The sequence below is a fragment of the Ornithorhynchus anatinus genome, chromosome 13 (assembly GCF_004115215.2).
Source record: "Ornithorhynchus anatinus isolate Pmale09 chromosome 13, mOrnAna1.pri.v4, whole genome shotgun sequence".
NCBI classification, from domain to species: Eukaryota; Metazoa; Chordata; class Mammalia; order Monotremata; family Ornithorhynchidae; genus Ornithorhynchus; species Ornithorhynchus anatinus.
This window is the reverse complement of record NC_041740.1, coordinates 16667068-16687068: the sequence shown is the minus strand read 5'-3', so window position 1 is coordinate 16687068 and position 20001 is coordinate 16667068. Positions and strand designations below refer to the sequence as shown.

Genomic DNA, 20001 nt, shown 5'->3' with positions numbered 1-20001 from the left:
AAAATCCACCCACAAGTACACACACCCCTCTCTCTCTCTGTCTTTTCCTATCTCTCTGCTTTCTGTTTGCTGAGGCCATTATAGATAAAATGAAAGTGTGCAGTTGTTCTGTTTAAAGTGACTAATGAATCTAAGAGTAATCTTGATTAAATCTTTTTGGCATCCATTATAAAAAGTACAAGCACGGGGCTACTATATGACATTATTTTCTTAATGATGTAGAGATTTATTTATTTTAAAGTAATTTTTATGGACTTTGAAATTTCTTATTCCAATTGTGAAGATTAGTCATCTTGCTTTAATGCCTGAAGTTGATAATGTTATTAGCTATTAAGAAAATATCAAGTAAATAACTTGAGCTTTTACTGTGCATCAGAGCACTGTTATCAAAATAGAAATCATGAAAACTAATTACAAGGGTCATTACAATGAGTCTGAAGGAATTTGCAACATGAAGCTTCTCTCTCTGAATTGCCTTAGGTTATTAATGTGTTGTGAATGGAGAGAAAAATGTCAACGGATACCTCATTGACTTAATTTGGCTGATAACTTTGAGGTTTTCTCTATGTCAGTTCAGCTAGTGAACCCCTCCAGTATTAGTGATGATAACAATAATTGTGGTATTTGTTAAGCTCTTACTCTGTACTAAGCACTGGGGTAGATACAAGGAAATTGGGTTGGACACAGTCCCTGTCCCACATGGGGCTCACAGTCTCAATCCCATTTTACAGATAAGGAAGGCGAGGCTCAGAGAAGTTAAGTGACTTGCCCAAGGTTGCATAGGAGACAAATGGCAAAGCTAGGATTTAAACCCAGGTTCTTTTGGCTCTCAAGCCCAAACTCTATCCATTAGGCCATGCTGTTTAGATTTTAACATTGAGGAGGCTGTAGTTCTCTTATAAGAAATATTGTCAAGCTAAAAAATGATATTTGTATCTCCGGTGGGTTAGCTCTTCCCCACTCTCCTTCACTTGGATTATTTTTTCTAGTCAAATATCAGAGAAGGTTCTGCCTACTTATACTACCTGGAAAATCTAGAGCATACTGTTTGAGCAAATCTCACCCACCCTTAAGGAGTTAATATCTGAAAAAGAGCAGTTGTACAGTCTTCTGATTTTATTGTTAAATTATGTTCTTGGTGAGACCTTGAGTACTGAAGAGCTTTGTCAATAGACCTCGTGGCTTTTGAAGAATCATTTTTTTGATTTGTTCATTTAAGCTTTTGTGAAATATATATTAATAAAAGAATCATGCATCAATGATAGGTTCTCTGCAGTTTTATGAGATTATTTAAATATGGTTCCTTAGATTTGGGGATAACTTGTAATAAGAACATATGCTACCAGCCAAAGCAAAAGTCCATCCAGTCCAGGATTCAGTCTCTAACAGGGCCAGCAGGATACTTAGAGGAACGATATGAAAGACGCCTTCTGAAACGGCTGATTTGGCGTTTTGATACTTAAGGGTATTTATACTAGGGCTCTTTCTTCTTACTGAGCCATTAGGCTAGCCATTTATAATTTTCAGGTGGAATATTTGCTTTCACTTCTCCAAAGAAATGCATGAAGGTGTCTTTCTCCAAACCTGTCATAGCTCTGTGTTTGCCATGTTGAATTTGAACAGAGGATGGGGCACAGGGTAGATGAGTTGAGATACTAAAGTCAAACTTGTATTGCAAATAGTTTTCATGTATTTAGGAGACTCACACAAAAATGGCAAAACCCAGACACTGAGGAAGTCGCTCATGCCTACAATATGCTCATGCAGTGATGCTTAGAATAAATAATATTAATGACAGACATTCTAATATTGGTGTTTTTCAGCCTTAATTCAGAGTATGGCTTCCTATGAAGTATGAAAAATACAATCCTGATGTATTTCACCAATATGTGAGTCATCCATAGGTATGACTCAAGTGGCTCATTTAAATAATCTTTAGTCTCCATTTTTCAATCAATTAACTCCAAATAATGGTTCTGAATCTACAGCTGTCAGGAGCTGCCTTTCATTTTGTGCAGGCTGTAGCCTCTGACTTGAAGAGAGGTAAATTATGCCTAAATGCTGAGGAAACGGGAAGGCATTTAGTTTTCAGGAAAATGGCTATGATTGTCCTAGCATATTTGTAAAATGTCTGAAAGGCTTTGCTAGCAGGAATAAATGTGGACTATAAAGAAAATTGGAGAACGTGCAGAAAATGACTCTCGTAATTGAATTGGTTAGGTTACAAAGACATTGGGGATTTGAAGTTTACACAAAGTAAATTCCGATATTTTGTACATTTTATTTTTATCTATTTGCAAGTGCTTTTTTTAAAATTCTATGCATCTGATTGACAAATGGCTAATGTCAATAACAATCATATGTAGTTATTTTGTGCAATAATAGTATTTATATACATGTGGACTTCATTTTTTTAAAGTCTGGTCTAAGGATTTTGTTTATTCTACCTGGAAAACTAGTTGTTGATAGCCCCTTTATTCCCTTTAAATGAAGACCAGTTTTTCTAATGGATTCTGAGAAAACCCATTTTCCTTTCCCCATATTTTCAGTGTGTGGAATTGAGCTGTCCTTTACTTACTGAAAAGCACCAATTTACATTTCAGCATGAATGAAAGGCTGCAGTGAGGCACAAATTTCTTTGGAAATTTGAGTCTCCAGATGTGTGTGTATGTGTATGTATATTATTTCGTTACTGTTCATATTGGAAGATACTAATGAGGTCTTTTCCATGTGTGTGAATGCACCCAAAACCAGCAATGCAGGATTGACATACCATCTACATTGTTTGTCGGTAAACCGTCGAGTCTCCAGATGAAATCTGGCTTGACTGCACCTGAAATGGCATTGATCTACGTATGCGTATATGGGGAAGTCACAAACGTGTTCCCCTTCAGTATTTTTTTTATGGTGTTAAGCACTTACTATGTGTCAAACACTGCTAAGTGTTGGGGTAGATACAAGATAATCAGGTTGAACATAGTCCGTATCCCAAGTGGGGCTCACAGTCTTAATCCCCATTTTACAGTTGAGGATACTGAGGCACAGACAAGTTAAGTGACTTGCCCAAGGTCACACAGCAGGCAGGTGGAGGAACTCAGATTAGAATTTAGGTACTCTGTCTCGCAGGCCCGTGCTCTGTGCCATTATATATATGTGTATTCTCCATGGAGCACTTACTGTGTGCAGAGCACTCTACTAAGCCCTTGGGAGAGTACAATGCAACTGAGTTGGTAGACATGCTTCCTGCCTACCAGGAGCATACAGAGGACTTGGAAGCATTGTTAGACTACTTTTAGTTGAATTGATAGTTATATACTTTTGTATGTATGTGTATACATGTATAATATATATGTATATTTATTGACTGGTGTATTTAAAAGCATTCATTCAATATTATATCGTTTGACATCAATTGATAGTATTTTATTAGGGCTTAATGTGTGCAAAGCACTATACTAAGCACTTGGGAGAATATAATGAAACAGGAGGAGATTTTTTGTTCTAACACCGTGTTCTACTTGGTGGATGACAGGTGACGAATTTTGACACCTCCCAATGCTATAGTTGGTAGGCCCAAAGATTTCATTCAAAACCTTATGACCAAGCTCTTGGTGATTTCCCTTTACCTACAGAATTATCCCTGATTTGAAGGGTCTTTTGGGTATTTTCCCTCCAAATGTTTTGTGTGCAATAACTTACCAATAAAATGAATAGTTTGGCTTCATAAGACTGTCTCTTTATTGGGAATCCCATTCAAAACTTCATTGTAGTGGATACTCCTGTATATCACATTGTCATTTGGACTGAATCCTCAAAAGGTAACAAAACTTAAAAGTACTATATGTGCTTGATTCTGGCCTCCTCTTTAAGTGCCATATTGTCCGAAAAGTAAACTGTTCCAGAAAGTGAGAGCCATTGACTTCCCAATTACCAGTTGAGTTAATCAGTTTGGTTTTTAAGTGAAATTAGCATTACAGATTTCAGGCAATCCGCCAAATTCATCCCAGCTTACCCTGGTGGATTTTGGGCCAAAGACTCCTTGGAAAACCAAACCAGATGATCTTACTGTGTCCTCTAGACAGTAAGCCTGTTTTGGGCAGGGAATGTGTCAGCTAATTCTGTTGGATTGTACTTTCCAAGCATTTAGTACAGTGCTCTGCACGTAGTAAGTGCTCAATAAATATGATTATTTGATTGCAGAAGACTGTGTTAGGCACTTGGCAGGGTACAATATAACAGTTGATAGATACATTCCCTGCCCACAGTAAGCTTAAAGCAAGTGTTTCTGAGGACCAAGTGAACCCTGCTGTTCATTATGTCATCCAGGAGAGAACTAGGCTTTTTCTCCTTCTTTTGGGTCCTTATCCTCCATTCCCGTGCTCTTGCTCACTTCCCCTAGAGCCAAGAGAACATTTTTTTATGAGGCTTCTGGAAAGGACATCCTCGAATAATAATATTAAGGGAAGCAGCATGGCGTAGTGGCTGGAGCATGGCCTGGGAGTCAGAAGGTCAAGGGTTCTAATCCTGGCTCTGCCACCTGTCAGCTGTGTGGCCTTGGGCAAATCACTTCACTTTTCTGTGCCTCAGATACCTCACCTGTAAAATGGGAATTAAGACTGTGAACCCAATCCGGGACAGGGCCTGTGTCCAACCTGATTTGCTTGTATCCACTCTGGTGCTTAGTACCGTCCCTGGCACTTAGTAAATGCTTAACAAATTCCACTATTATTATTATTGTTATCATCATTATTACGTGTGATGTAAAGTGCTTACTGTGTGCTGAGTATTATCCTAAGCATCGAATGCTTCTGGAAGCTTTATCTTGAAGGATGGAGATTTTTTTCATCGAACCCTGCTGGACACACATTCTAGTGTCTTTACAGTATTTGAACTCAAGGATGACTCTTTATAGATTTGGGGCCTATAGAAATGAATCACTATGTTTAGCCTTGATTTAAAGGATGTCCCAATTCTTCTCTGAATAGTGGCCACTTAGAAGACTGTTTGGTACAAAGGTTAGGTCCAGTTGCTTTGGTTCAGACTATACCACTAATATTAGTAGGGCAGCCATCTTTTAAAATGAGCTAATAGTAACAACTAACAAAATGTGTTTCACTTTTAGAGGAATCTTATTTAGATGGAAATAATGTCTCCTTTTAATTTCCACTTTGAAATTCTTTTTGTAGCTATGTAGTGGAGGATCAGTGACTGATCTTGTGAAGGGACTTTTGAAAAGAGGTGAAAGCATGAAAGAAGTTCTCATTGCCTATATTTTACGAGAGGCTCTTCTGGTAAGAAAAAAGTGTGACTGCATGTTTCCCTAATTGTAATCTGTTATAATGAAGCAATAAAGGAATAGCTAGGTATTGTGACTTTGTCATTACAGTGATTAAGGAAAGGTGCTGGTTGTTCATGCGTCATGAGTTTCTGACCAGTCTACATCAACAGTAGCAGAAAGACCCAGGACAGTGGCCAACTGGAGAGCCAGAGGGAAGGGTTACAGTGGGGCTGGGGGGAGAAGAGAGTGTTCCCTAGTTCCCCAAATTGGGTGTCTCCTCTCCTCCTCTACTAAATTGGTTCTCTTTTTTAAAAAAAAAAATTGTATTTAAGTGCTTATTATGTGCCAGGCATTCTGCTAAGCGCTGGAGTAACTACGAGCTAATCAGGTTAGACACAGTCCGTGTTCACATGGGGCTCATAGTTCTAATCCCTATTTTACAGATGAGGTAACTGAGGCACAGAGAAGTGAAGTTACTTCCCCAAAGTCACACAGCAAACAAGTGGCAGAGCCAGGATTAGAACCCAGATATTTTTGACTCTCAGGCCCGTGCTGTATCCACTAGGCCATGCTGCTTCTACATGATTTTGCCCCCAAATTTCTCCCCCCTGTTTATTTTGGTGAATTCTGTTCAAGCTCCCCAAACTTGGATCACTTCTCTCTACTCTGAGGGTGACCTGTAACTCTGCTCCAGTTTTGCAATTTACTGTTGCTCAGTGCTTTCCCACCTCTCACCTCTTTCCTCTACATCATCTTCTGAGAGCTGCCTCACTCCCTCCCCTCATACACTGAAGGCTCAGAAAGTAGAGGCAGTGATGTGGGGGAGAGTAGTCAAGCACGCTCTTAGTTCTGCACAGAAGGGCTGTGTTGATTGCTAAAAATGAACCATAAATGTGCCCAGCAGGAATAGTAACTGGACTCCTAAGGGCAGTGCCATTTCTTGGATTAGCCTCATGGTTCATCCAACCCAATCCATCTCCGACAGAGGCAACAGGGTGCTTGGAGAACTGTAGAGTAGTTGCCCTCTTAGATATCCTTAGAGGCCATTACTGGGGAGAATTCCGGAGTTCATTTGCGTCAGTAAAACGAACAGTAAAACATGCCCTGTTTGTCATGCCCCAGGTAGATCCCCCCTCAAAGAGCTTAGTACAGTGCTTTGCACGCAGTAAGCACTCAATAAATACAACTGATTTGAATGAACATAGAACCAAAGCAGACTTTCTTCCTTCCCTCCACCTCCCACCCCACTGGCCTTCTCAACATCCAAGGAGTCTTAGGGATGTAGGACCACAAGGTTTCTATTTTATCTTTGTCTGCCCAATGATAAACTGTGATGGACACTCAAAATTTTGAGCTTTCACCTTGCTGTGGGTATTGTGGGTGTATATTCAGAAACTGCCTTTCGTTTTGGAGGCAAAACCACTTAGATGATCCCATTTCATTTGTCATGGTATCTGTACCTATCTGAGCTATTTGGCAGCAGTGAAATGAAAACTCTGTGTGTCATCAAGAAACAAATAGTTTAGGGTAATCGGAACTGAACATCTATTTCTCTCTTCACCTAGTTTTGAAGGGTGTGTAAATTCAGCTTTGAGGAAGAGCCTGAGAGAAGGAAATTCTAAATACATTGACATCATCTCCTTGCTTTAGTTGACACCTTTTCCCCAAAGCCCCATGTCCCTAAGCTATCCACCACTTATATAGGGGAACATTATGCTCACTCTGTCAGCGTCTGGCTTCTGCAAATCTCTTCTCTGTTTATAAACCTCACTTGGGCAACAGAGATGAAATTATTTCGGTAAGAGTAAAACTTCTATGTTGCTGAAACTAAAATCCTTGGTAAATTGGGTACTGAAATGAGGATTCTTAGGTGCAAAAGTGTCCATCTCCTGTACTCTTCTTTTAATCTTCCCATGTTATTCTGAAGCTGCTTGAAACTGAAATACTTCCAATTTCTGAAAGAGCAGTGCAGTCCTTATCAGAACCAAGTCCTGCCCAAATTTGTCAAGGTAAAAGTTAATGGACTATTTTTTTTTTCTCCTCAGGGGCTTCAACATTTGCACAACAACAAGACGATTCATCGAGATGTGAAAGGAAACAACATCCTCCTGACCACTGATGGTGGAGTTAAGCTAGTAGATTTTGGTACCTTTTATTTTATTTTTTACAAAAGTTTATTTGTGAAAATATAGCTGAATAAGAGAGACTCAAAGCTCAGTAATACTTCTGATATTGCTGGTTCTGACTAAGGAATCCCCCAGATAATTCACAGAGAATGTAAGATCTGTAAAATATTGAGGACTTTGTTGAAATTTTGGGTTTTTAAATACTCTGCCTTTTTCTGTCTTTTGGATTACTGTTATTGGTTGTAGTAATAATGTTTTTATATTGAGGACTCACAGGCATGTATAAGCTCTCTCTAGGTAAGTGAAAAATTAATAATGATGATGACAATATAAATAATAATAATGTTGGTATTTGTTAAGCGCTTACTATGTGCCAAGCACTGTTTTAAGCGCTGGGGTAGATACAGGGTAGTCAGGTTGTCCCACGTGAGGCTCACAATCTTAATCCCCATTTTACAGATGAGGTAACTGAGGCACAGAGAAATTAAGTGACTCACCCAAAAAATACAAGATTCTAAAACAAGGAGCCTGTCCCTCGAGGGGCTTGCAACCTTAATAAAGGAGTCAGTCAATCAACGGTACTTACTGAGTGATTACTAGATGAAGAGCACTGTACTTAGTTGGGAGAGTATGATATAACAGTTGGTAGACTTGATCCCCTGCCCACAAGGATCTTACAGGCATGTAAAACAATGGGAATAAATTACGTAAAGTAAATTACAACCAACAATCCAAAGATTAAGAATATTAAAATAAATAGCTAAACAGGAATTTAGGGAGTGGTCTTCAGGCTCCTTACCACCCTGGGTGGCAAATCTTTGATTACAAACGACCATCACGTTCACTGAAGTTGGTCCCGTGGCAGCAGACAAGATGCTGATGCAGCTTTGACCACATTCTTTCTGCTCCAGGTGACCCCTAACGCCCCGCCCTTCTTCCAGTCTGCTGGGATGTTGCTGTTTTCTTACTCTCTCACCTAACCATTCTGACATTTGGATCTATTTTCCCTTTCACTTGGGGCCAATGAGGTTTCCATTGGCTATACTGCTTTCTCTCCCTCTTTCTGTCCATCCTCTACCTGTCTTGTCTCCTCCCCACTCTGTGCCTCTTCAAGTCCCACCCTTCTCCTGGCCCACTTAGCCCTCTCTCCCACCCATTTACACCTCCCTCTCTCTTCTTGTTGGGCTTTTTACCACCTCTCCCTTCCCACGCCCCCCATTTTGTGTGACTTTGTTGTGCTCTGCTGGCTTTCATTCTCCCTATTCCTCTTGTCTTGGCTCTGCTTTCTATCTTGGTCTCTGCCACGTGGTAGCACCCTTCTGCGCTTTCTCCTAATCCCTGTGTGTCTGATATAGTCACACTATCCCCATTGGGTAGGGAAGAAGCCAGAATTTTTTATTTTGTAAAGAGAAATTTAAATCAACAGAGTTTTTACTTGCGCTGAGCCACAGTCAGTAAGGGAGCTAGGACAAAATCCAGGCTCTTCCAGCCCAGTGCTCCTTTCATATGCGTTCACTGGGTATGACACACCAGCACAGTATTCTTGACTGTTTAGGCATTCTCCCCTTCGGTTGTCGCGCAGAATTGTTTCACCAGAAAAGTCATCTCTGGACCATTGGTCCTTGGGCCTGTCCGCCAGATATCTCCCTCAGCCGCAACCTAGGACAAATCTCCAGTTAAGCAGTGATGCAAGACACTCCACACTGATGGAGAAAAAGATGAAGGGCTGGGTATGGTGATCCTAAGGGGGAATTTGTCAGAATAGCCCCCTGTTATATGAAAGCACTACAAATGTAGGCCCTCAACTGCTTTCAAAGACTGAATTTTGAAGGAGTTGAGTAGAATAAGAGGAAACTGCTTAGTTGAGTCTTCAGTGTACCTTTTTGGGGCGTTGCTGTTACATTGAATATGCCCCCAAATTCTCAAACCAAATCCTCTTAAGCCAATATACAATGACAATCTGGTAGTAATCCCGCATTTACTTCTCTGTGAGCAATCAACCTCAACCTCCTTCCCCTTCAAACCTTTTCCAGTCTCATCTCTTTTGATTTCCTCCATCCACCTTCTGGCGGAGGCTAATGAACCATGAAATGGCCACAAAGCAGCCAACCAAAGGGAGAGAAGAGGAGATAAAGCCCAGTTATTCCACAAACTGGACAGTCAGTCCCTGAATAATCAAGAATTGGTAATATTTTTGTTCCACCTCGAATGACCTGGTCCCTAAAAATCAGGCACTCATGGTGTTTCTGTTCTGACTTGAATGATCAGGAAAGAAAAATGACCTTAGACTTAAGTTGACTAAGAGTGTGACTTTTTTTTTTTGATCCCTTCAAAAAGTTAGGAAAAGAGTGGGGGAAATTGTAATGAATCATTTAAGTAATAATGATTACTGAACTAGTTTTTTTTTTTAAAAAAAAAAAAGCTTTCCCCAGCCCCTTAAATAGCTTACCCTTTGTCACTGTGAGTACACAGTTGCTTTTAAGAGAAAGCTGCTGTTAAGGAGTGATAGGGAAGCAAGGTCCTCAGAAAATGAAATAAAGTTTGTAGGCCCTCAACTTTTTTGACCCATAATCAAGAGTGAATATTTCATGCAGCTAGAACACATAATTAGTACTTACAGAAGGTGACATTTATCTTGCTTGAAAGGAAAAGCATTTATAACTCAGTCACTGCACGGAGCCTTGCCATGAATAAGTTGACTCATTGCTTTTGAGAGCTTTCTTTGTTACTCCAGCTGATATTCCGTCCCCCCTCCTCTTTCTTAACTGTCCCAAAATGAACATTTTCCCAAGTTGAATTCCACTGTACAGCAATAGAGATAATTTCATGCAAATGTCTTTGGTACTGAATGCTCGCTAGTTTGACATCTATCGCACTGAAGTCTGGGCCAAAATGTTCTTGGGTTTAATTTTTACTTGTTAAAATGAAACGGAACTTAATAATTGAGGCATTGTGCCCCCAGAAAACAATGTCAATTTCAGATCTCTGCATGAAAAAAAGGTGAGCTTTAATAGGAAGTTGTTATTATTTGAATGTTCAAATATAGCAATGTTTGGTATTATCACCTCAAAAGCAGTTTGTAAAAAAAGAAGTCAGTAAATAGTTCTTCAAGTTATGTTTCTGGCTTGTTTCAGGATATTTTCAGGCTTTGTCCTTATCAGACATAGACTATCAAGTGAAGGAGAAGTTTCCCTAGCAGTAATTTATAATTACTTGTCTAGTGGCCTAATTTGATTATATTTTTAATAGAGCATTTTATAGACTTTTTGGTACTTGAAAATGTGGTGCTGTGACCTATTCATATACAGTGAGCCACTTACAGCAGTAATGTCCCTGTCTATTTTGATTCCTTTTTCCCTCTTGGTGTCACACCTCCCCTTATGTTAACATCCTGTGAAAACAAGAAGATACTGCAAATATTTTGGTAGGATAAAATAGCACCTTTCCAAGAAAAAACACATGCTGCGTACTGTCCGTTTTAGGCCACTGCAGAATGGTAGTTAATCTACATGCGGAACTGCTGGGGGCAAGGAATGTGTTTACCAACCTGGTTGTATTCTGCTCTACCAAGCACTTAGTACAGTGCTGTGTGCACAGTAAGCACTCAATAAATATCACTGGTGGACTTTGGAGTCCAAACAGTGCTTGGCACATAGTAAGCATTTAACAAATAACCATCATTATTATTATTACTGTTATTAAAAAGGGCTCAGGTGTGGAAAAGGTTGAAATTGGAAAGCAGAGGATCAAGAAGTGAGTTGGAGAGAAAATAAAGACAGTGGGTGAATACAACCCTCTCAAGGCGTTTGGACAGAAATGGAAAGAGGGACATGGTGTGATAGCTCTATGATGTACTGGGTCAAAATAAAATTTTAGGAGGATAGAGATGTGGGTACAGATGAAAGTGGGATAGGAGCTGTCAGAGTAAGTGGTTGGAAAGGTCATTTCAAGGAAGGTAGTTAATTGGGGGAAGTGTTTTTGAGGGTGAAAGGAGTCAATTTGGAAAGCAAGCTCTTGGGAAAACATCTGAGAGAGAGGAAACTTGGGTGGTGAGGGGGTGATATCTTCAACTTTATTACTCCCATTCCAGTTTTCAAACTTCCTTTTATTGCTGTGATTCTATTCTTTGGGGATTTTCTGGTCTCTTAGCCTCTCTTCTTTCACTCTTATTTCTGTCCCCTTTCAGCATCTTTCTCCAGTTCACCATACCTCCTTTTCTTCCTGTCTTCAACTTGTTTTTCCATTAGTCCCTTCAGCTTTCTACTTACACTTCTCTATACCTCCCCCTGCCTTTGCCCCACTGTGATTTCTCTCCCTGGAGTGTTTACTGTGTAAGTGCTTATGTAACTGTTAACTTTGGTAGTTTTTTCCATGCTTTAATTACAGTCTAGATAAGATGTTTTTCTTAATCTGCTTGCTGCCTGGAGCTTCTTAGCCTTGATTCATGACTTTGATCCTCACTCCTTTCACAGACGGTTTTAAAGAAATCACCAATTGCAAAATTTTCCACATTTGGATTGTGTCTTTTCTGAGCTGTTTCCCTAATGCATATGAATTTTATTTCTTCCACTCTTTTCAGACATTCTTTTATCTTCTGTCCCATTCTTTCTGTAGTATGCCAGGAATACCATCCCAAATGGTCATGAATTCGCTAGGTTTTATTTCATAGAGAGTTCAGGATATCAGCTGTAGAAGATTAAGAGAAGGGCAACCAAGATCATTTGGGGGATGGTGCAGTTTCCCCATGAGAAAAGCATGAAGGGATTATAATTCCTCAGCCTGGACACACGAAGGATAAAAGGGGACGTAAATAAGTTTGATTAACGATGAAGGCTGTGAATAGGTTAGACCCAGAAGAGTTGTTTCCCAAATCCCATAGCACCAGGACAGAGAGTTACCAGCGAACGCTTGAAGGTGGAGAATTTTTTTAAAAAAAAAAGGCGGAGGAAACTTTTCTTTACATGGCAAGTAGGAAGCATATCTTCATCATCAGTGGTATTTATTGAGCACTTACTCTGTGAAGAGCACTATTCTAAGCGCTTGGAAGAGTACAGTATGAGTGGGTAGATGGAATTCATTCCCACAGGAAAATGTGTAGACCAGAATATCAGCAAGTTTAAGAGAGACATGGATGAGCTAATGCATAAGAGGTCCATGATAAACTGATGGAGGGAACGATTGAGGATGTTACAGGGTATATATCAAACCATGCTGTTGGAGGTCCTCTTTGTGCCAGCAATAGACTGATGAAGCTACAGGCTTGATTCTCCCAGGGCAGAGGCTAAAAAACTGGCTTTGACATCAAGTAATAGAATTAGTAATAATAGTAATGAAATTCATCGAGCACATGCTAAGTGCAGGACATTGTTTTAAATGCTTGGGAAAATATATATATATTCCCTGTCACAAGCAGCTCACATTCTATGGGGGGAAACAGACATATAAAATTATTTACATATATATTGAGAAGCACTGTCACCTAATAGAAAGAGCATAGGCCTGGGAGTCAGAGGACCGGGGTTCTAAGCCCAGCTTTGCCATTTGTCTGCCATTTGTCTGCCATTTGACCTGAGCAAGTCACTTAACTTTGCTGTGCCTCAGTTATGTCATCTGTAAAATAGGGATTAAGACTCTGAGCCCGCACATGGGTCATGGACTCTGTCCAACCCCATTGTCTTGTATCTACCCGGTACTTTAATACAGTGCCTGGCACAAAGTAAATTCTTAAATATCATTTTAAAAAAATATAATGGGTACATGAGGAAGAATAAGAATCAGGTAGTGGAGTGATCCTGTCAGGATGCAGTCCTAAAAAATCAGAATAAATGATTGAACATAAAATTGAAATGTACATATTTACATATGTGCCATTGACATATGTGTACGTGATGAGAATGGGTACAAATGCATATGTGCTAGAGGTGACAGCTCATCCATGGAGTTCCAGCTGAGCTGTGAACCGCAAGCTGGTTTCCACAGCCTCACTACCATGAAGCTTTGGGTTATCTTGTTGTTCCAAGGAAATTGTACATTTATGCCAAAAATGTTTGAGCAGCATTTCATGGGGCAACATATTCGGGGGTGAGCTGGTCAAACTATCTCGTCCAGTAACAGGAAAGCCATTCATTATTATGATTAAAAGTTAAAGGATAAAGGAGACCTGGAGTCACAAGATGTAGAACATCCTCATGTGGATGAAAAAAGCTGTTGCAGTTTGCATCCAGGCAAAGAAATTTAGCCACAGCTCTTTGTTTCAATGCCAGGCAGCCTTTCAAAAATCGTTTGAGTCCCCAAAGTCTGACTTCCCCGACAAGTATGAAGGCCCCTTGAGTCAGGCTTGCTTAACTTGCTAGAATGCAAAACAGAAATTTTACCGAATGTGGCCTCTTACCCATTCCCCGAAAGAGCCTCCAGAAATATCATCTGTAATACGATTAACTTCTTTGGTCTCAAATGCCAGTGTCCTGCCAGGGGCAGTTTTTTGTGTTTTCTAATGTGCCTAAAGAACATGGTGACTTGTAAGTCAAATGAAATCTGTCTTGTCAAAATTAAAGCACCATCTTGGATTCTTCTAATAATTGAAAATTGTATGTGAAGGAAATCTTAGATTGGGTTGATTCATCCCAAGTACAGTGCTATTGCATATAGTAAGCACTCAATAAATACGATTGAATGAATGAACATTTACTGGTTGCTGCTTATCCGTAGAAAGGTGTGCTTACAACCTCTGACAAAATAAAAGCTAAGCTCATTCATGCCTTTAATGCATTGTAATGCAACATAAATATATCAAACGTGAAAAAGCTTTGAATAAGTTTTTCTCAAGAAGAATCTTCTAAAGGAAAAGCTGTGTTTTGTGGAGAGCTACTCTAGTGATACTCTTTCCCCAGGCATGCTGCTAGAAACTTCTTAGAATTCAGCGTTAAAGTAATTCTTATGTAATTTCTGCTAATTCTTCAAGTAAATGTTTGTGAGCTACATTATGCATTCCTCAAACACGTTTCATAGTGTTCTACACACAGTCCGTGATCAATCAATGCCTTGAGCGAGGATGATTTATATTATTAACATAGATTAAAGAGCAGAGTTGGGGGCAGGAAGATTAAGGAGAAGATTGACTTAATATTTGCATTTCTGACTGGGAGCCTTGATATGCGTATCTGTTCAAAAATCTATCCACCAGACATACTCAGTCCTGGCCCTTTCAGTATAAACTAGTCATACCAGTTTATTCCTTAAGATTTGATTTAGGATTCTCTTTTATAAAATTACAGTTCAGCAGATCCTCTGGAAGGATAAAGTTATATTACCTAAGCAAACTAGAACGCCTCAGCATGGATAATCTTCTAAATTGAGTTTTCTCGCCTTCCTTTCAGGTGTGTCCGCCCAGCTCACCAGCACGCGACTTCATCGGAATACGTCTGTGGGGACGCCATTTTGGATGGCCCCAGAGGTTAGACATCTTGCTGCTTCCTTACTCTCCGTCTCCTTTTCTAAAACTTCTGAAGCTGTTAACTCTGAATTGTAAACAAGATAAAGCAATGACTTCTATTGTTATGAATTTGTTTTTCAAATGGGGCCCATTTTTTGTATCCTAGTCAGGTGAATCTGGTTTGAAATTTAAAACAAGATGTAAATATCTTGGGATGAATTAGAAATTATCTGTTCAAGGACATTAAATATCCATTATATATCAAACAGTTCCCTGCAATTTCACCCAACCCTGGTAGGAACTTGACTCTACTGGATTGTATAGACTGTCGTTCTCACTACCTTCTGAAGAGAAGGTGAATATAAGGAGACAGAGTTTTATGACCTCCAGGCAGATCATCTCGCAGTCCAGAATGTATTTCTGTCAATAATGGTCACCATTTGTTAAAAGGTGAAATTAGGATTTTATTCCGTAGGTTATTTAGGAATATCCTTCTCTGCTATAGTTTTATAGGAGACAAGTCTGAGTCCTCCTTTAACTTCTCTGTCATTAGTAAAGATCTCGGAGGAAATTTGGAAATCTGGTGAGGGTTTGTATTGGCTCACCATAGTTGTAATGGGAGTGTGCCTTTCCTTTCCCTGCCTTTGATTAGGTTTACAGGTTCCTCAGTTGACCTTTGGAGGGCTTTACTTGGTTGCATCCATTGGCTCTGCCTCCAGAACCAGCATTGGACTGACCTTGTCGTTTGTCTTGTTTTCAGGATGAATTTTTGAATTTTTTTTTTTTACTGCACATTTTTGCAGAATTCTCTCATGTAATTCTTAGTTGTTCAATTGTCATAAGTAGTGATTGGGGGAAAGAAGGAGGGAACAAGGAGGGGATGAGGCATTCAGCCCTACCCCCTCCTGAATTAAATGAATGCATTCTATTTGATCAGGGGTTTCAGAATTAATCATTTTTGTGCTACCTCTTCCTGTGAGGCATGGACCTGCCTATCAAGGGCATTGATGCACTTATTTGGAACAGAAGAATGTGAGCATTACTGGGTCAGACCAATGTTCCACCCAGCCCAGAACTCTGATAACAGCATGAAAGGCTGCTTAGAGAGTGGTGTTAAGGCTGCCCTCTTCAGTCTCCATCCTCCCCGCACCACTCATTTAATGGTTTAAGTGAGCATGCTGGAAGAAGGATGGAAAATAAGTCCAAACCTTGAGCCACTTTTCTGTGACTTGGTCTTCCAGGTGATTGCTTGTGAACAACAGCTGGACACCAACTATGATGCCAGGTGCGATGCTTGGTCTCTTGGAATCACAGCTATAGAGCTCGGAGATGGAGATCCACCCCTTGCTGATGTGCATCCTATGAGAGCCCTCTTCAAAATACCGAGGTAAAGGGGTTAGAGGCTTTGGACCAAGCTTTCACACCCCCGTCCCACTACCTCCCTGTGGCAACTAAAACATTCCCTACAGGTACTGAAATAATTGGACCGGGGCCAGAAGCAGATCCCAGGGAGGCCAAGTTCAACCGAGTCATGGTTAGAAACATTAGTTGGTCTGCTTAACAAGATTGGCTAAGTAGCAACATTTCATGGTAATCAACAAGATTGAACTGAGAGTGCAAGGGTAATATTAAGGCTGCTCCATTACCGAACATTTTTTTGTACCTTCTCCAGCCAGACATGGTTAGAAACCAATGTCTGTCTTTCCCTTACTTCAACTTCTTAAACAGCTGCACTTGAAAGGTCTGAAGCCTAAAGAATCCTGGGAAGTTAGCAGAGGAAGAAGGTTATTGGTCCCAAGCTGGTGAATAAAGGATCCCTGACTGTTCTGTCTAGCAAGACTGACCATATGTTATCATTTAGCTAGGAGAGTTCCTATTTTTCTATTCTGTCACGAAACATTTGAGAAAAATTGTTCACATGTTCCACAATGTACATTGTCCTGATTAATCTCTTGAGCACATTTACAGTGACCTTAGCTGTTCTTGGTCACTTTAAATGCTTGGATATCCATATACAGGCTGGAACATGCTCAGTTAAAGTGCTACAGCATTCTAGGTCTTGCCCTATCTCCCTGCTCCCATTTCTGTCCTAGCTGTTTCAAAAGGTGGTGGCGTACACCTGCAATCAGTTTCCTTTTCATTCACTCTCTTGATCCATTAACTATTGCTTGATTGATTCTGCTATACAGTCTCCCATTTCCCCTTGCCTCCAAGATATCTCCCTACCAATGTCCCACTTGGATCTCAAACTCCATATGCCCAATACCAAACTTTTCATCTTCACTCCTTCTCCTAACTTTTCTATCTCTGTCAACAAGCCCACCATCTTTCCTGACCCATTTTGGACTGCTTGCTGTGTCTCTAAATCCTGGCAGTGCTTCCTCTAAATAATTTCCTGGATCCACTACCCCCTCTTCACCCAACCTGCCATCACCTTGGTTCCCACTCTCAACCTTCCAATGAGACTATTGGTTGTATCAACCTCTCTACCATTCTCCCACCTATCAACTCTTCCTCTTCTCCAAGCTGCTTCCCTGGCCATCTTTCTAAAACTTCATTACTCTCACATTTCTCCAGTCCCAAAAAACTTACAAAGACAAGCTTATTCCCACCATGTCAAGCTGTTGGTTTTAAGGCTCTCCTCCAGTTTTCAGTGTCTGTACATTTAAATTTTCAGATAGGCACAAAAAGTCAAGAAGTACCAATTTTAGCACCAGTTATGTCTTGTGTGCCACATCATCACCTCCAGATCATCCCAAGGGTTTTACAGAAAGTTTGGGCTTGTGTTTTTCTGGTTATGTAGCTGCATATTTTCTAAATGAGCCACTGCCAACTGCACATTAATTTCATTAGAGGATGTTTAAGGAGCAATGTAGAACTGAAGAGAAAGGGTTTCTGTGACCTTATTGAAAACAAAGACCTGTTTGAATTAACATAAACCAGCACTTGAGGAAACTTCATCAAAATGGCTGATCAATGTCTCATGATTACGGACTTAGAACAGCCTAATTTTCACATGATTTCCCCAAGTAGTCAAGTATTCAGCATTCTTGTCAAAGGAAAAAAAAAAGCCACTTTTTCAGATAAAACTGATTAATTCAAACCTCTTAAATCGTCTTGCCATGTTCTAGGAAATCATAAATGGGAGCAAATATTATTCCCTGTCTTTGGAGAGATGTTTTCTAATTCCAGAATAAATCTTCCACTCCTTCCCTTATATATTGTGCGGTCTGTGAGGTTGCTATGGTGAGTCCATCGTGTGCAGTGGGATACCTGGTACATGTGGTGGTTAGCCACTTACTGTCAAACTGAATCTACTCTGCAAATGTTTCATCAGCCAACCTGTGTCCTCCCACATTGGAGGGAGGCTTCCAGAGCAGAGGAGACACATAAAAAGCAATGAGCCCAAGTAAACGATTGAAGAAATAGCCCTGGACCAGATCCCTCCCACTCCTCTCCATGGGTGCCTTGCCAGGTTGTTAAAGCTACAGGTTCTGAGTGGGAGAGGAGAGGTGACTAGAATGCTGGCTCAGGGAATAAACTGTGGTCCTCCTTTTCCATAGGACTGAACCTAGAAGGAGGCAAAATGGCAAAAACAGGAAAGAAACACATCCAGGTTTCTCACCTCTTCCAGGGCTAGAAAAGCACTACGGTTCCCAGAAGCAGCATAATCTAGTGGGAAATGCACAGGCCTGGAAATTGGAAGACCTGGGTTCTAATCCTGGCTCTACCACTTGCCTGCTCTGTGACCTTGGGCAAGTCTTCACTTCACTTCACAATTGGACTTCAATTTCCTCATCTGTAAAATGGGGAATTCATACCTGCTCTCCCTCCTACTTGGACTCTGAACCCCATTTGGGACAGGGATTGCGTCCAAGCTGATTAACCTGAATCCACCCCAGCATCCAGAACAGCGTGTGACTCATAGTAAATTCATAATAAGCATAATGCAGCCTCCCCGTTGTGTACTTGCAGCCCTTCATATGCATTTTCCAGCCCACCCTGGCCCCATCCGCACCAGAGCCAACTCTGGCAAGACAAAATAATAAAGACAAATAGTAGCAGTAATAATGCTTATTGAGCAACTACTGAGTGAAGTACAGGGTACTAAGTACTTGGGAAAGTACAACAGAAGACAAGACACATTCTTGCCTACAAGGATCTTACCTTTAAGGGGGAAACTGGCTTAAAAATATTTACAAATGGATAAAATCTGGTGTTATACCCAACACCTAGCTAGGTTCAAACTCTGCCTTATCTTTAATACCCTCTCTCCTCCCATAGAACAAAGAAGAGAGGTAAACATATTGGACTTAACAAAAACACTGGAAATGCTTTCTCTAGTGAAGTGCTCTGCTATACTCAAAACTAACAGCCTAGATTTTCTTCATTCTTCTACATGATGATTCTAGTTTCTAAGAAGATTCTTTAAAGAACACCTGTTAAAAGTGAGCAAAATGGGTCATACACTAAATTTTATCACAGAAACAAAGAACCTGTCACTATGTATGAATAACGATTAATTGCTAATTAGCTTCTTTTGTATTTGCAGGCATGCTTGAAAAACTAGAGTGGTTTGGGTATTAGAACACTTAGAACATCTTGGATGTATTTCTTATGGTTATGTAAAGACTGGACTTTATATCTGCGAGGATAGTGTTTTCTTTTGATGGCTAGACGGGCAGGAGAGACTGTCACTGTGAAGACCTCATGCTTTGAGAGCTGAAAAGATTGCCAGATTGGGACCAGGAAGAGTCTGAGGTCTCTCTCCTTCCCCCACAGGTAGTCCTCCGTCTTCAGTCAATCAGTGATATTTACTGAAGGCCTGTGTGTAGAGAGCACTGAACTACATACTTGGGAGTATAGTATAAAACAAGAAGTCTTGTCTTTGTCCTCACGGACCTTTCAATCTAGTCGGAGAAGTTTATAGGAAATCTGGGAGGTAAGGGAGAAGAAGGCAAGATGATTGAGTATGATAGATCGAAACTCTCCCTACCTTGCCTGTTTTCCCATGGTGACAAGACAGGCTTCGACTCATCCCGCTCGAGGGGTGGGTCTTTCCTTCTGAGATGAGGGTCAGGAAGGAAGGAGGAGCCATCGTGGCAATTGGGTGGAAATAGTGAATTCTGGTGTCCAGTGGGTGGGGCATCTGAGTCAGCTGTTTG

At 40.5% G+C, this 20001-nt stretch overlaps 1 protein-coding gene across 5 annotated transcripts in view; it reads left to right on the top strand.

Moving 5' to 3' along the window:
- Nucleotides 1-20001, top strand: part of MYO3A (myosin IIIA) — a 100435-nt gene that overhangs the window by 10167 nt on the left and 70267 nt on the right. For 4 of the 5 annotated variants that reach the window (XM_039913991.1, XM_029077229.2, XM_039913993.1 and 1 more), the window contains exons 3-6: nucleotides 5187-5291; nucleotides 7324-7423; nucleotides 14781-14857; nucleotides 16078-16223. In XM_039913991.1, coding sequence (XP_039769925.1) covers nucleotides 5187-5291; nucleotides 7324-7423; nucleotides 14781-14857; nucleotides 16078-16223 — 428 coding nt within the window. The remainder of the gene's footprint in view (nucleotides 1-5186; nucleotides 5292-7323; nucleotides 7424-14780; nucleotides 14858-16077; nucleotides 16224-20001) is intronic. The other variant, XM_039913992.1, reaches the window with a different exon arrangement.